This window comes from Marmota marmota, unplaced genomic scaffold (assembly GCF_001458135.2).
Source record: "Marmota marmota marmota unplaced genomic scaffold, marMar, whole genome shotgun sequence".
In the NCBI taxonomy this organism is placed as follows: domain Eukaryota; kingdom Metazoa; phylum Chordata; class Mammalia; order Rodentia; family Sciuridae; genus Marmota; species Marmota marmota.
Genome location: NW_025999900.1, coordinates 37172212 through 37189792, shown reverse-complemented (window position 1 = coordinate 37189792; position 17581 = coordinate 37172212). Strand labels below are relative to the sequence as shown.

Below are 17581 nucleotides of genomic sequence, written 5' to 3'. Positions count from 1 at the left end.
ATATTTGTAAAATTTTCATAATGCCAAAACTAACAAAAAGTCATCAAAGCCATAATAAAGAGTTATTCATATTCTTGTCTGTCTTTCTCATAACAAGGCAGGAGAGGGAGGAGAAAATGTCCAACTTCTTCAGAAGGTTTTGTCTGGTCACTGCATATGTAAGTGCTCCCCTGCCTCTGGGGTCATGCACCTTCACTTCATGCTCCTCTCAGGGTCCTACTCTTTGATTTAATTAGAGACATGTGTATTTTTGTCTTTTCCAGTAGACTTTAAAACTAGTGTCTTCTCCTCTCTTATGTATTCTTCTTTTCCACTTCCAGTACAACGTCAATAAATGTTTATAGATTAATTTTAAACTAGAGAAAATATAATCAGCAGCACAGAATGACAACTGCTAACTTATTCTAAAATATAATATCCATAAAATAGCATTTTAAAAGTGGCCCTGGTCTTTGTGCTGTTGGTGATCGATCAAACCCATAGCTCCATGCTCTGTGCTCTACTACTGAGCTATACACCAAGTTCCTAGAAGTGGTTCATTTTTAACCCTCATTGAACCTAGAAGGTCATTTTGTTTTCTGGCCATCTGCATTTCCTGCACCAGAGAACATGCAGAGAGTGGGGCTAATTTGAGTGACTACTGAGGACTTGGTTGGTCTTCAGCGATCTATATTGATGGTTCTGTCCACCAGGGGGCACTCCAGGCTGCAGGAGAAATGACTTCTGGGGTCCCAGAGGGTAAACAGGTAAAGAGAGGAGACCAGAGAATGTGAGCCAGTCATCTCACATACAGCAAGGGGGCAGCTTGTGCTTCTTTTAGTTCATCTTAGATCTTCAGCTCTGCCTTTCTATACAAATCCACAGAAAGCTGGAACCCATATTCATAGGAGCCTATATGCTTATAAATCCATCATATTCATATCCTATTTTTTTTAATTGACTGAATTGTTGTTGGAAACATTTTCAATGCCGATGGTGATCTGTTGACTTTAAGTAATTGTTTTTACTTCTTAATACTCATTGCATACTATCAGTTTTCCTTTATCAAAATATTAATATAATTGATTCTTTAAAAATCTGTCAAACTATGTAACTTGGAAAATGGGCTTACTTTTTTTTTTTTTGTGATTCTTCAGTGTTCCACTTCATGCAGTGGAGATATTGCTCCTTCTCTAAAGCACTATCCTCCAAACTCACATAAATCTCTTTGAAATCAACTGTTTTAAGAAGAATAGGTCCTTTTATCTTCATTGACCTGAAACATGGCCCCCTACCCCCTGCACTGTCCTCACACAATTCTGGAGCCACCACTGCTGTCTCCCTTGGCCACTGGGGGGTGGAGCTCCCTGTTAGGGGCAGGACAGAGCTCAGATGTGACTGGTACTCAGGGAGTCAGGTGGAACCTGTTGCCTGGAAGAACAAGCTTGTCTGGCCCAAGACCTGACACCTGCAGAGCAGGGAGAAGACCCAGCAGCCAGGCCAGCAGCCATGCAGAGGGGACTGGGGACTCTGCTGGGGCTTCTGTGGGTGCAGCTTTGCTGTGAGTCGGGTTCCTCCCAGATAGGGCTGGGGGTGATGTAGGGCTGACAGTGTGAGGGAGGGCAGGGAGAGCTGGCACCAAGCCCCCTCCCTGTCCTCGATCCTCAGGGTGTTTCCTGGGATATTCTGCAGGTGTGTGAACTGGTCATGGATTCCCCATAACACCAGCTGTGTTTGCTTTTCTCTTTCCAAGCAGGGGTGAGAGGGCAGCAGGTGGAGCAGCGTCCTTCAGCCCTGAGGCTCCAGGAGGGAACCAGCCCTACTCTGAGGTGCAATTTTTCCACCAGCATGCAAAGTGTGCAGTGGTTTCGACAGAATCCTGGGGGTAGCCTCATCAATCTGTTTTACCTGGCTTCAGGGACAAAGCAGGAGGGAAGGTTAAAGGCAACAGCGGATCCTAAGGAGCGCTACAGCACCCTGCACATCTCCACCTCCCAGCTGGAAGACTCAGGCACCTACCTCTGTGCAGCAGAGGCACAGTGCTCCCAGGAGACCTGCAGTCTGTCCCCAAACTGCAGCTGCAGCCACAGCCTCTGCCTCGGGTAGGACTTTCACAGCAGCCTCTGCTCAGCTATGATTCATGTCATAGCACTGCCACCTCTGCTAACAGGAGACTTCTCAGCACTGTCATCTCACTTGAGTTGAACCCTTTTACTTCTAAAAAATGGTTTTCATGGAAAAACTTTATTTTATGGAATCACTGAAGCTTCTGAGAACAATGTCAGTGTCCGTGTACTTTTAAAACAGATTCCCTGGCAAAGTGTATAAATTACACATAAATTATTGTATTGAAAAATATGATTTTTCACACATAGAAAATGATTCAGTGTTATAGTTGATTGCACATTGTTCAATTTTCCAGGAGAAAAGTGAGAGCATGTGGGAAATATATAAAGAAATCTGTTGTAACCTCATAACAAGATTTCTCACAACAAAACCCAAAGTTTAAACCTGAATGTGGAACAATTACAATGCAAATCTGATTACAACTCACTGTCTTTCATGTGAATATAAGGAGAGTAGGAAGTAGTGGGACCCTGAGATTAAGAGAAAGCAACTGGGCAACTCCAGTGACACTGGGAGCAGGACCAGCTTCCTGTGCATGGGACCTGTACAGTTCCACAGGGCCTAGCCCTCAGAAAGGGCCTGGAGCTTGATTTAACATTCTGCTATCTCTGTCTTGAAATTCATAATAAGTGTGATTTGAATTTGTGTTTTGGAAGTGAAGTCTTATAAGAGGCTGGAGCATGTGCATGAGCAGAGGAGATACACAGAGCTTTGGGACAGGAGCGCATACAAGCTCAGGCTCAAAGTCACTGTGGCAGCCTATGAACTGGCAGATATTTGACCTATTCTAAGTTCAGGTGCATGCTCTCTGGTACTCTGTGGTGCCTCAAAATGTTTGGAAGTCAACGTTGCTAGTAAATTTTTACAAAATGAAAGGCCATATGTGAACATTGCAATAAAGCACTTTGGAGAGTTGTTTGAATCCTTTGAAAAGTTTAGAAGCTTTCTCAGCCAGGCACGGTGGCACATGACTGTAACCCCAGTGGCTCTGGAGGCTGAGGCAGGAGCATTGTGAGTTCAAAGCCAGGCTCGGCAATGGCAAGGCGTTAAGAACTCGGTGAGACCCTGTTTATTCGTAAAAACAAAACAAAACAAAATAGGGGTGGGGAAGTAGCTCAGTGGTTGAGTGCCCTTGAGTTCAAATCCCTGGTATCCCCCACCATTCTTCTCCCCAAAGAGTTTAGGAGCTTTCTGCCTATTCATTTGCAGAATGAATATTCACAGGCTCAGAAATAGGAATTAAATGTGAAGATAGCAGCTTGATGGAGAAAAGCACTCTTTTCAAATGAGCCAATAAGATTCAGTGATAGGATGCTTTAAGGAAGCATTCTGAATTATATACAAATTATGAAGCCATATTCCATTGATCAGACCTCCACAAATTACAGAAAATGTTGGAGGAAACATTAAAATGCTGCTGTATAAATTTACATTTAAAATTAAATTCAGACTCATATGAAACTGATTTGTATGAGGAGTTAAGTAACACAAAAAAGTGTTTCAAGAGAAACATCATTCATAGGTTTACTAAAATTTATATTTCGATCTAATTTATCAGATATTTATCCTAACGTTGTCATAGCACATAAAATACCTTTAAAAGCCCGTGTATCTATTGCATAATTTCTCCAAATTATCAGAAATTCAGTTTGCAATCTTGCATTTACAAGGAGCACCTGACATCATTTGCAATTATAGTGCTTGATAATGAAGTTGCTAAAAGATTAAATTTTTGGAAATCTAATAAATTAAATTGACTAAGCCCAAGCCAGAAAAATCCTATGAGTAATGAAGATGTCATGTTCCAAAGTTATTTAGTTATTTTCATATAAACTTATGACCCTATTTTGTAAGTTTATATTGTTACTTCTGTATCACTATAAGTTCTATTTTCTGTTGTAAGTAATACCATATTTTATTAAGGGAGCTCTGTATTATATTTCTTAATGGCACTTTTTCTGGGTTTGAAAAAGAGACCCCAAATTTTAATTCATGCCGGATCCCATGAATATTGTAGACAGCCCTGGTTGGGAATCTTGAACCCTGAACCAACACTTGAATGGAGGGTGGTTGAAGCCAGAAGGCAATCAGGATGTTTGAGAAAGTGTCTTTTGCTTTGCATATTAGTTCCTCATCCATCTCTCCCTGGTTCCCCAATTTGCTCAAGTGTTTGTGTGTGTTTCCTTCAAGAGTGACATGATACATTGCAGATATAAATATAAGAAATAGATCTTCACAAAAGAACATCTTGTCTATCCATGGATCATTGATGGAATCCACCCCCATACTGCTGCCTCTGATGATCTTTGTACTTAGGGTCCCATCTTATCCCATTTTACTGGGGATGTAGTCTCTCCTTCATCCATCAGCCAGCAGTTATGTTGTAGGAAGAATGAAAACCCAGAGAGGAATTCATCTCTGGTTCTGAAGAGGCCCAAGGACTGGTTAGGCTAACCTCAGATACAGAAAGACTCATGTGAATGTGAAAATGATCTTGGAATTCCATGGTGCTGGACAACTTCTCTCCACTGTCATACCATTCCATGTTTTAAATAACTAGTCCTCAAGAAACATTTTCTCTATCAAATTGTGCAAAGGAATTTCACAGCTAGAAAAATTCTTAGAAAACATTTAGTCCAATCTCACTTTACAAAGGCAGAAACTCTATGAAACAAGTGAGTATAATACGGTCATCTAGCACTTGAATTGGAATAGAAGGAAACTGTGTTTTCTCACTTCTTCCTTTGTAAATTCTGAAAGGAATGTGACCACAACACTCAGAGCAACCAAGAGATCTTATTGCAGCAGTGCAACAGAGGAGAAAAGAGAGAAAGAGAAGAGAGAGAGAAAGACAGAGAGAGAGCGCAAGAGAGAGACAGAGAAAGCAAGAGAGATAGCAAGAGAGAGAGGGGCCCGGCAGGAGGGAGTTTTTATAGCCCAAATCTAATGAGGTTTCTGGGTCTGCAAGCTGCCTTGTTGGCACAAGGGGGGTTATGTGTTCGTCCTTGAGCAGGGGGTTGAGTGTTCAGCCTTGAGCGGGGGCTTGGGCGTTTGGGCTTGAAGTAAATAGTTGATAAAGAACCAGACAGAGGGTTTGAGAGGCCAGGTCATCCTGCAGCTAACTTTGTTTGGCATGCCCTGCAGACAACTTACTCAGCCTGTCCTGCACCTAACATATTCTGCGTGCTGCTTCATCACTGTAGGACCATATTACTTCTCCAACTCCATCCATTTATCTGCAAATGCCATGATTTTATTCTCTTTTAATGCTGAGTAGTATTCCATTTTGTATATACACTACAGTTTCTTTATCCATCATTTGTTGAAGGTCATTGAGGTTGATTCCACAGTTTGGCTATTGTGAATTGTGCTGCTATAAACATTGATGTGGCTGCATCACTGTAGTATGCTGTTTTTAAGTCCTTTGGGTATAGAACAGGAGTGGGATAGCTGGGTCAAATGGTGGTTCCATTCCAACTTTTCTAAGGAATCTCCATATTGCTTTATAGATTGGTTGTACCAATTTGTCATCCTACCAGCAATGTATGAGTGTGCCTTTCCCCCAAATCCTCACCAACACTTACTGTTGTTTCTATTCTTGATAACTGCCATTCTGACTGGAGTGGGAATAAATTTTAGAACAGTTTTGATTTACATTTCTCTAATTGCTAGAGATGTTGAGCATTTTTTCATGTATTGGTTGATTGATTGTATATCTTCTTCTGAGAAGTGTCTGTTCAGTTCCTTAGCCCATTTATTGACTGGGTTATTTATTTTTCTGGTATTAAGGTTTCTGAGTTCCTTATATATCCTGGAGATTAGTGCTCTATCTCATGTGTGAGTGGTAAAAATTTGGTCCCAATTAGTAGGCTCTCTCTTCACCTCATTGATTGTTTCCTTTGCTGAGAAGAAGCTTGTTAGTTTGAATCCATCCCCTTTATTGATCCTTGATTTTATTTTTGTACTTTAGGAGTCTTGTTAAGGAAGTTGGTGCCTAACCCAATATGATGAAGATTTGGGCCTACTTTTTCTTCTAGTAGATGCAGGATTTCTGGTCTAATTCCTAGGTTCTTGATCCACTTTGAGTAAAACAACCATCATTATAAGTGTTTAGATTTCTTTGAACATTTGACTTCTAGTTCTATACAACATTTTGGCAATGAGTAATGAAGAGGTTCTTTTGAAGGTTATACCAAATCCTATAATCAGGTTGTCATGCTGTTTATGTAAATTTAATTGCACCAACACTATGTTAAAATTTTATTTTTCTCACAACTAAAGCCTGATTTTGTTAGTAAAAATTCATTTTATACTAACTGAGGATATTAATTTAGTCAATGACAACAATTGATATTATATGGATATTTGTGGCATTAAAATATTATAATTTTCATGATATATATGGATATTCTTAGCATTGAATGACACATCCAACAATTCTTTATGCTTGTTTGCAGAGCTGAATTATAGCATTAGTATGGCGATTGCCTCAAGTAAAGCCTACTCCTAAGCAAGTTTATTACATTAGTAGGAGGAAAACAAGTAGAATAATTTAGAAATATATAGCATTATATCATTAAAGTGAGAAAATTCCCCTAAAAGGATAAAAACAAAGGACTATAAAAGAAAATTTTACTGCCAGGAATTCCAATCATCTGGAGAATTCTGTTCTGATAGTCATGGATACACTGTATTTTATGCAAGGACACATTTACTTTAATGACCCTTGGTCAGTGCTCATCTTCCATGGACTGTCAGCTCCTGGAGACTCTTTGAATAAGATAGTTAATAAGATAGTAAATGTGAATAACAAAGATACTGCCATTTAACTATGGATGTCATACTAGTTGGTAGAATGCAACCAAAGATGAATTTCGTTGCATTTATTTGGTGCTTTATTTGCCGAACTGGTAGTCAATAGAATCCAATAATATCATTTTGATACCATTCAGAGACAGTATTTTTCTGTTATTGCTTTAAGAATACCATGTCATTTGGTTTAGGTCCTGTAAAGGCCAATTAATAGGATACGCCAAGGAAGGCAACCTGTTGGCATGTTGATGAAAGGATGGAGTACCATGAATTGGTTTATCTAGCTCAGTTTGTACAAGAATGGGATGTGTATAATTTGGGAATTACAGGTACCTGCTGGTGACCAGTTCATAGTCAGGTGACATACAACTTTGCGAGGAGGAACAATGCAGACCCATGAAAGCTAAGGGAAAAATGCATTACCAATGCTGGGTAGGTTAAAACATATCTGCTACAATAATTATTTTTAGTTTTAATGTTTCATATTTTGGTTCCACATTTTCAAAGGATAGGGAGGGGATAAGGAAAGAGAAATTTCTGAGTAAGGGCAAAACCTTACATAACTGTTTCAGAAAAATATGCTCCCTGTATGTGGATAAATGAAGTCACACAGGAAGAAAAAACAAATTCACATTGATTTTTAGTCATTGTGAGTGGTTGTTTGAAAGGAGAGTGCTTCAATACATGTCACCAATAAAAATAAGTGCTGTTATAATATACATCATGCAGAAAATGCAATTTTATAAAAATCCTTTGGAAGATATTTAAAAGGACATATTTCTGTTAAGACCCCATCTTTAGAGTTTTTATGGGATCTTGTTGATTGCAGGAAAGGCATGAACTGACCACACTTCCTGCTATGCTAGAAAAGTTTTCCTACAAGGGTTCATTTATCCTTGCAGCCAATATTGGCTGCTGTGATGGGTTGTCTCTGGGGACCTTGGGAAGTGTTCACTGGAGATCATTTGACTCCTCCAGGAGGCCTTTCTGGCTTTGGTAATATCTTGTCCTCATTCACCAAACTAATCAGCCACTTTTAGTGTTTCTTTGCACAATTGGGAATGACATTTTTGCATCCAAAAAGGACGTGTGGAATTTTCAGTAGGACTTTCGTCAGAAAGGTGTGTTTAATTTAGCATGATCATCTGCTCAAGCATCACCCCCTCACCAGTTTCTACAGTGTGTCTTAAACTGTGGGCCTTTGTCTTCATGACAAAAATGTTTTTGAGTATCATGAAGAATAAAGTATTTCAAGTATTTGGTACTATTCCAAGTATATAGTATTATATATAGTATATAAATAGTATTATATATATAATAGTATATACAATAGTATTATATATGTAAAACTATTTATATACTATATATAAATAATAAATATAGTACACATAAATAGTATTATACATATAGTATATACAATACTATTAAAATTATTCTATTTTCAATAGAGACATATGAGATGCATAGGTTAAGAGAAGGTTAAAGAGATTAAGAAACTTCATTGTCTTTGTTTTGAGTTCCATTAAAACATATTGACACCATTGTATATGCATATTTTTGTTTTGTAATTTGACCTGCTGAAGAGAAGCCACAAGTTCAGCAACATAAACTAATTTTGTCTTTCACACAGAGGGAATTTCACACTGTAGTTTGGAATAGTAGTCATGTGCCCTACCTATTATTGCACTTTTCAATATTTAACATAAGACATTAAAAAAACAAAATTAATTCAAAAATTTGCATGATAGTATCGAGTATCCATTCTGGTTATGGATACTTCTTGAATGACAGAAAGGCAGCCATGAGATTTCCTAATTTCCTAATTAGTTGAATATTATGAGAAGAAAGCAATAGTATCTAATAATTACCAAACCTCCAGAAAAATGTTGGGTGTTTTTAGGGAACCAAACAATTGTACTGTAAGTGATAGCATCAGATGTAATGGAGAGTCCACTGTAAGATTTGAATATGCTTCAACCCATCTAGAGGATAAGCTTTGACTAATTGAGCAAGAAATGGGTGACAACAGGCAGTGGGTCTGTGTTCTTTGCCATGTTGTTGAGTGATGTCTCTAGGGCATGTCCTTATCTTTAGTGTTCACAGGAAATGAAAGGTTTTTCAAAATTGCTGATGCCATGATCAGCTGTTCTAGGGTGGTTTCTGGGCTCACATAGGATACTTTTTCTGCAGACCTGAGCATATTTCTGTGGTTCATCTAGGTTCCCAGTTGAAACAAAAGGAAAAACATGAATTCAGAGACTTAATAACTTAGTGACTAAACTTTGGTGTCTAACCTGTCCTTTATGAACAGAGTTGAGCTGGAAAAATTAAATTGAGAATATAAGGGGATCTTTACAATAGGACTCAATGTCCAAAAGTTTCATTCTGAACATTTTAGTAAAGAAAGTTTAATTTTTTTCTTCTGTTTGAGCCAAGATAGGCAACTAGACGGATACTGAAAAAAAACATTATTATGTCCATAGGCAGGTGAAAAGAGCTGCAGTGACTACTAACACGGTTCAGACTTCTCTTGATAACGTGATTGATTTCTACCTTAGAATAAACAATAACATATTTTGAAATTCTGGAGTCTTTGTGTATTGATTAGATAGTATTACTTTTTCCCTTTGAAAACTTTTATTAAAAAGACAACATTTCTTAAAATGGATACTAGTTTAGAACAGAGGAAATAATGATTTTTCCTGTCGTAGTGATTTCTTAACCAAGGCCAACTTTCATTCTTTTTCCCTTCATTTAACAAATACAAATTATGCACCTGGTAAATGTCAGTTACTGCTCTACATGTGAGATACAGTGGTGAAAAATGCAGTATCTCTCATTAATGTCTTCTTGTTACTTCCATGGATTATAGGTTGGCCCACAATTGATACCGGTGCTTATAACAGTCTGTATTAAAATGCCCATATCAATATCTTCTGGGCTACAGAGATACTCTGGCATGCTCTACTAATGCATATCAATGCCAGATAGAGTTCTAAGCATAAAGAAGTTTTTATATGTTATGATAGCTGTGCCTTAGATTTACATGGCCCACCTGAAGACTGATGTGCATTTAGATGATGAGGGATGAGGATATATCTCTAAATTCTGGAAGGAGTCCAAGAAATCATTCTCCCCAGTTCAGGCCCTGCCCACCAGGGGGTGCAGCTTCCTAACACTAGCTCACTTCCTGTGTGAATTGCAACATTAGGCTCATCTTTTCACTTCAACATTCTTCATGTTAAGAATCAAGAGCATTATTTAGTTGACTCTCTAAAGATGAATGCTTCTTTAAGCATAGTGATGGTGATGCTCTTGATAGTTGGTAAGTAAAATGCCTTTTTAAATTTGGACTCTTTCTTCTATGATGCCAGCAAAGTTTTTAATCATAAAGTTTTCTAAGAGTTTTATTATCAATGTGAACCAGATTTCCTTTCCCTCAGGAAGCACCCATGGAGACTCAGTGACTCAGATGGAAGGCCAAGTGACCATGTCAGAAGGGGCTTTGCTGACTATAAACTGTACTTACTCAGCCACAACATCAGCGTACCCTACTCTTTTCTGGTATGTTCAATACCCTGGAAAAGGTCTACAGCTCCTCCTGAAAGCTGTGAAGGCCAATGATAAGGTCAGCAACAAAGGTTTTGAAGCCACATACAATAAAGGAGCCACATCCTTCCTCTTGGAGAAAGCCTCTGTCCAAGAGTCAGACTCGGCTGTGTACTACTGTGCTCTGGGTGACACAGTGGCAGAAACTGCAGGGGGAGCTGAGCACAAACTCTGAGCAGCACCCAGGGGTCTGGCTGCTGAGCATGTGCCTCTGGGCTTCACTCTGTTTTCAGCACAGTCTATGGTGTGTGTGCTGCTCCATTTCTTTTCTTGATGCAAAATCATGCAAACATCTAGAGCAGCAGCAGAAGAAGGAGTGGACGTCACCCACACTCAGCTCTTCGCTAGTAAAAGTGAAAACAAAATCTGACAGCATTAGTTCCTCATGCAGAGCCAAAATAATTCCAAGGTAAAATTACTCAAACAATGAAGTGGTGTCTTTGCTCATCCTTGCAGACAAAGCCCAGACCCCACATGTTGTTCCAGGTCACCCTGGTAGATATTGCTGTAGCTTGTTATATTTTTATTGCGACAAATGTGCCTTTATTGAGGTGGCATCAGCATAAGGTCTCCCTAACAGAGAGTGGAAGGACAGGTGATAGAAGAACTAGAGCTCCTAACCCAGAAATCCAAGATTGCTAATAAAAAAGGAAGGGAAGAGCAGACAGGAAGAGGAAGAGATCTCACAGCAGCAACAGTACAATGAGAGGGAAGGGAATTTTCTCCTGCAGATAAGGGCACCTCTTTTGGTAGCCACAGGTTGATATTCAAAGGAAAGGGAGGGAACAGATGCATAATTGAAGAAATGACCCATAAATATGAGTGGCCCTGGCCAGTTACATACTTCGTTTGTTTCCCGAGAAGGCCCACATGAGTCAGTTTGCAGTGTCTGTGGAAGGTTAAGCATACATAATTTTTATTCTCCTTCTTAATGAAATCCTATTAGAAAGGCAGTGAAGAATCTCCAAAGGGCGTAAACACTCAGAATGTAGAAAAGAAGATGATGGCTGTGGTGTCCACCAAGTCTTAGAGAGTGAGAAATTTATGGAAAAATTTGCATCACAGGCCAATTGAAGATGGAATCTGTGTCTCACAAGAGAGGCCACCAAGGAGCATCGCTTGTGTGCTGTGCCTTCATGGAAGGTTTAGGAGTCAGAAGCACCAGTTACCTTGAACCACTGGAGAACATGGTGCCAGTGCTGTGTGTGTGTGTGTGTGTGTGTGTGTTTGTGTTGACAGTGTACTTGGTGATTAAACAGAATATCTATTTTCCACAAATCTTGTGCATTACCACACTTTTTGACTTTTCTTGTCAGACTTTCATTTTTCTGTGGTATAAAATTAATTTAATTATGAATCAGATGGAGTTTCATTTTAAGTCATTTATATTTTCTGCATATTTTCCATTTGTATCTCTGCCTGTTTTTAATGCTTTTGTCTCTGGTCTTCACACCCACATTTGTCCACCCATCATATATTTACACAACCTCTTCTATTTTTTTTAAAGTCTTATTTTTTTCGAGTAGTTTTAGGTGATGACAAAATTGAAAGGAGGTTACAGAGCTGTCTCACAAATTCCCTTCCTTTTCATGGTCTTTCCCCAGCCTCCCCAAGAGTGGTACACTTGATACAGCAGTGAACTACACTCCCACATCATACCAATGTCCACAGTTATTTATGGGTCACCTTTTATCATCTGGGTTTGGACAAATGCATAATGACATAAACCTCCCATTATACTATCATGTGGAATACTCTCATTTCCCTAAACCTCCTCCACAGTTGTTAGGATAATTAGGGCTCCAGATATAATTTTTTATGGAGATATCAAAGGTATGGAAGCCCTTTTATTTAGAAAAAAAGTGAGTGCACTAATACATGGGCCTGTAAGTAGGATGTTAAAATGTTGAGATAGTTTGCATATATACTTTGGATTACAAACTGTATTTGTGATCTGCTCCATATAATAGGATATTGAAATTTTACTCTTTGATTAATTTTCTAGGGTTGCCATAACAAATAGCCACAGACTCTGTTTCAAGCAGGAGAGATTTATCGCTCTCAGTTCTGGAGGCTGGAAGACCAAGGTCAATGTGTCAGCAGGATTAGTTCTCCTGAGGCCTCTCTCCTTGGTGTGAGGTGACACTTCTCACTGAGTCATCATGCAGTCTTCCACTGATGATGTGCAAGTCTGTGCCCAAATGTCCTCTTCTGCTAAGAACATCAGTCATTTTGATGTGGAGCCCACCTTCATTTACCTTAATTACTTCTTTAAAGATGCTGTCTTTAAATACCATCACATTCTATGATTCTCAGGACAGGGCTTCGACATACAAATTTTGGGTGGAACACAACTGAGTTCATAATAACTCTCCAAGCACCTGTTGAGGTCTCCCTAATCCAACATTCTATGGATATACACAATGATCAGATATAATTTTGATGAGGAGGTGTCCCTGTCTTCTCCTAAGTGTGTTTCTAGAGGAACTAGGAACATACAATGATGAATAATTCTTAAAACATTCCAAATTATAAAATATTGGAATTATAGAGATCAGTGATAAAAATTTGAAAGTTGTTATTTGGATGTGTCTTCTTTCTCCTCTGCTATCTCAAGGTATGAAATTTTCTCATTTTTTGGGGGTGGGTACTGAGGATTAAACTCAGGGGCACTCAACCACTGAGCTACATCCTCAGCCCTATTTTATATTTTATTTATAGACAGGGTCTCACTGAGTTGCTGAGTTGCTTAGCGCCTCACTGTTGCTGAGGCTGGCTTTGAACTTGAGATCCTCTTGCCTCAGTTTCTGGAGCCACTAGGCTCCAGAAAATTTTCTCATTTTTAATTTCCTTGTTTTCTGCAGCTGTCTTCAATTATTCTTTGTAGTTTGTTCCTGCCTATTTTCTTTTCTTTCCCAATTCTATTTTCTGTCTGAATACTAACTTTTTAACCTTAGTCTTTTTCCCTGTGTAGTCACAGATGGCACCTGTGCAGGAAGTAATGATGTAGCTGAGTAACTTGCTCTTCTCCTCTTGCGTTTCTCCTCCACCAGCAGAATGGGCCTGCTCATGGGATATACCTCTCTGGTGGGTGTGGGGGGTTTAGTGGATGTGAATGCGGAACATAGCTTCAGTCCTCACACACACAGAGGCACCAGGAAGAATTCCATTCTAGATGTTTTGCTTTCTTGGTTGTTTCACATTTTCACAAGCAGTATGGAAAAAATTTTTAGTTTTGATTCAATCAGATAATCTCTTTTTATGTATGTTTTGATTATTGATGGGTTGAGTTGCCTGGTATACTCTTGGTTTTTCCTTTCCTTTTTCAAAGTCTATTTTCTGATCCATTAATAAATTTTTCATTTTTCAACATTTTAGAAAGTGCAGAGAATATTCCTGTTCTTATGTTTTATGATAATTACTCTTAAATTATATATGCACATGTATGTCATCACATAAACACTATATTTTTTCTATGCCCTATATTATTATTATTTTTGTTTCCACAGTGTTATTCTATTGCATTTTCTCCTTGCATATTCTACTTCTTTCCTAGCTGATTTACTATCTTCAGAACCATCTCAGGGGCTGGCTGGTGGAACCCACACACCAGCTATGTGTAGGATAGTCATTTCAGAGTTTCTCAAATGTGCTGAGAAACTACAGCTCCAATGCACAAATAAGAAAAGCAATAAAACAAAAGCCATCCATATGATAATCAGAACATGAATTCACTCTCTTCCTCATAAAAGCGATTGTGTCTGGACTTCCCCCTTCCTGATACTTTTCACCTGCTGGCCACATGGACTTACCATTTTATTACTCCATGTCCTGTCTCTAGCGAAAAATGGCCACATATGAATAAAGAGGAATGCCTTGCAGAGTTTACTGCTGTGTTATATTTCATAGCAAATAATCAGCAACAACTTGAGTGTTCATCAACAGAGAAAGGGTTTTGCAAACTAGACAAGCCATGATGTGATGCAAGGCAGCAGCAGAACCTATCTGTGCTAAATTAATGTATCTATTATTCAGTTCATAAAGCAAGTTACAGAAAGTTATGCACAAGATGTATCATATTGTATTAAGCAAAAAACTATTAATGAAATACTACATGTTGCCTGTTGTTTCACATATTTGGTACATGATTTTAAATTGACAGTAAAATGGCTGGGAGCTTGACCTGCAGATTGAAAGATGAAGGGAGAGTTGGGGTGATGAGTGATGAAAGGGCCAGGATTGTAGGGGAAGTTAGAGGGGACTTTGGTCCATATGTGGTGTTTTATGATTTTCAATAATTCCTATATTCATGATTTTTATTATGTTAAAGCCAATAAGAAGTCATTAAATCCATCATAAAGGGTTATCTATAGTCTTGCCTATCCTTCTCATAACAAGGCAGGGGAGGGAGGAGAAAATGTTCACCTTCTTCAGACCTGTGACGATCCCATGCACAGGTCCTCTCCTGCCTCTGGGATCATAGTTTCAGTGTACACTCCTCTCAGGATCACACACTTTGATTATATTACATATATGTGTACTTTTGTCTTTTTTAATAGACTATAAACGAGTGTCTCCTCTCCTTTGAATATTCTTTTTATTCACCCCCAGTATATCTTGAATGGATGTTTATGGATTTATTTTGAACTACATTGGAGAAATCTAATGAATAGTGCAGGATAACTGCTAACTTATTTAAAATGCAGTATCTATAAAATGGCATTTCAAAAGTTTTCTTCTCTTTTCTTTTTTTGCTGGGGTTTGAACCCAAAGCCTTATACCATTTGCTCTACCACTGAGCTACTTCTTCTCCCGTGAAGGTGGTTAATTTTTATCCCCACTGACTCTAGGCTGTTAATTTGTTTTCTGGCCATCTGCATTTCTTACATCAGGGACCATGCAGCGTGTGGGGCTGGGTCCAGTGACTGCTGAGGACTTGGTTGGTCCTAAGTGACCTACATTAATGTAATCGTTCCACTAGGGGGCGCTCCAGGCTGCAGGAGGAAGACTCCTGTGGATTCCCAGCAGGTGAGACCAGAGAACATGAGCCAGTCAGATCACAGACAGCTAGGGGGCCAGTTGTGCTTGTGCAAGTTCATCTCAGGTCTTCAGCTCTTTCATTCTACATAAAATCTCAGAAAGCTGGAGACAGTATCTGTATTTATTGGATCTGTTCTCTGTAAATCCACTGGGAGGATGATTTTCTGAGCACAGTTCAGGGATTTGGAATTTAACTTGGCATATGAGGATGGAGGTCTGTTAGAAAATATCTCCAGTACATGGTTTCAGTTTTTTTTGTTTTATTACAAAAATTCTTGAAATACACTGACAAAGAAATTATTCCAATATTCTTGATAGACAATCCTTTTGTAAACCTTTTTTGAGACTAGAAGGAACAAGAATAAATGAGGGAGAAGCAAAGATGAAAAATGAAGAACAAAACTAGAAGAAGAAATGGAGAGGGCATATTGATTTGGGCAGCAATGTGTGGCCTGCAGGGTGTGGGGGAAAGGACTGGACAGCAGAAGGGAGAGGTAAAGACTAAAACGTGGTGGACATCATGTGCATGTCCTCTTTTCCTTTAAATCAATGAAACTCTTGTTGGAAACATTTTTGATGCAGACAGAGATCTGTATTTCAAGAAATGGTTTTAATTTCTTTTTTTCTTTTTTTTTAATATTTATTTTTTAGTTTTCAGCGGACACAACATCTTTGTTTGTATGTGGTGCTGAGGATTGAACCCGGGCCGCACGCATGCCAGGCGAGCACGCTACCGCTTGAGCCACATCCCCAGCCCTGGTTTTAATTTCTTAATGCTCATCGCATGCTATCAAACAGTTTCCTTGATCAGAATTTTCATATAATTGGTTTCTCAAAATTTCTATTAAACACATAATTTGAGAAAAAGGCTCACTTTTCCTGTGATTCTTAAAGGTTCTTCCTAATCCAATTGAGACATAGGTTGCTCCCTAAAGTGTCATTGTCCTTCCTCATGTATTCCCACAAACTTCCCTTACATCAGCTGTATGAGGAAGACAAATAAAAAACCAAACAAAATCAAGCACTTTTATCTTCATTCATTGGAAACATGGCCCCCTACCCAGTGCACTGATGTCTCTCTGGGCCACTGGGGGTGGAGCTCCCTGTTAGTGGAAGGACAGAGCTCAGCTGTGACTGGTGCTCAGGGAGTCGGGTGGAACCTGTTGCCTGGAAGAACAACCTTGTCTGGCCCAAGACCTGACACCTGCAAAGCAGGGAGAAGAGCCCAGCAGCCAGGCCAGCAGCCATGCAGAGGGGACTGGGGGCTCTGCTGGGGCTTCTGTGGGTGCAGCTTTGCTGTGAGTCGGGTTCCTCCCAGATGGGGCTGGGGGTGTTGTAGGGCTGACAGTGTGAGGGAGGGCAGGGAGAGCTGGCACCAAGCCCCCTCCCTGTGTTCCATCCTCAGGGTGTGTCCTGGGATATTCTACATGTGTGTAAATTGGTCATGGATTCCCCAGTGACATTATCTGTGTTTGCTTTTCTCTTCCAAGCAGGGGTGAGAGGGCAGCAGGTGGAGCAGAGTCCTTCAGCCCTGAGACTCCAGGAGGGAACCAGCTCTACTCTGAGGTGCAATTTTTCCACTACCATGACCAGAGTGCAGTGGTTCCGACAGAATCCCGGGGGCAGCATCAGGAGTCTGTTTTTCCTGACTTCAGGGACAAAGCAGGAGGGAAGGTTAAAGGCAACCATGAATTCTAAGGAGCGCTACAGCACCCTGATCATCTCGACTTCTCAGCTGGAAGACTCAGGTACTTACCTCTGTGCAGCAGAGGCACAGTGCTCCCAGGGCACCTGCAGCCTGTCCCCAAACTTCAGCTGCACCTGCAGCCACAGCCTCTTCTCTCAGGGAGGACTTTCACAGCAGCCTCTGCACAGCTGTGGGTGTCCTGATTCCTGTCGTAACACTGTCACCTCTGCTAACAGGAGACTCCTCAGCACTGTCATCCAAGTTGGGTTGGACCCTTTTCCACACAGAAATCCTTTGCAGGAAAAATTTCTAATAAGGAAGTATTGA

The 17581-nt window shown here is 39.7% G+C and overlaps 2 gene segments (V, D, J or C); both read left to right on the top strand.

Moving 5' to 3' along the window:
* Positions 1–1391: 1391 nt before the first annotated feature.
* LOC107144304 lies at positions 1392–2131 on the top strand. The segment is given in 2 exon segments: positions 1392–1540; positions 1736–2131. Coding segments are annotated over 2 exon segments (402 nt in total).
* A 14571-nt stretch (positions 2132–16702) lies between these two features.
* On the top strand, positions 16703–17581 carry LOC125615396. The segment is given in 2 exon segments: positions 16703–16865; positions 17061–17581. Coding segments are annotated over 2 exon segments (573 nt in total).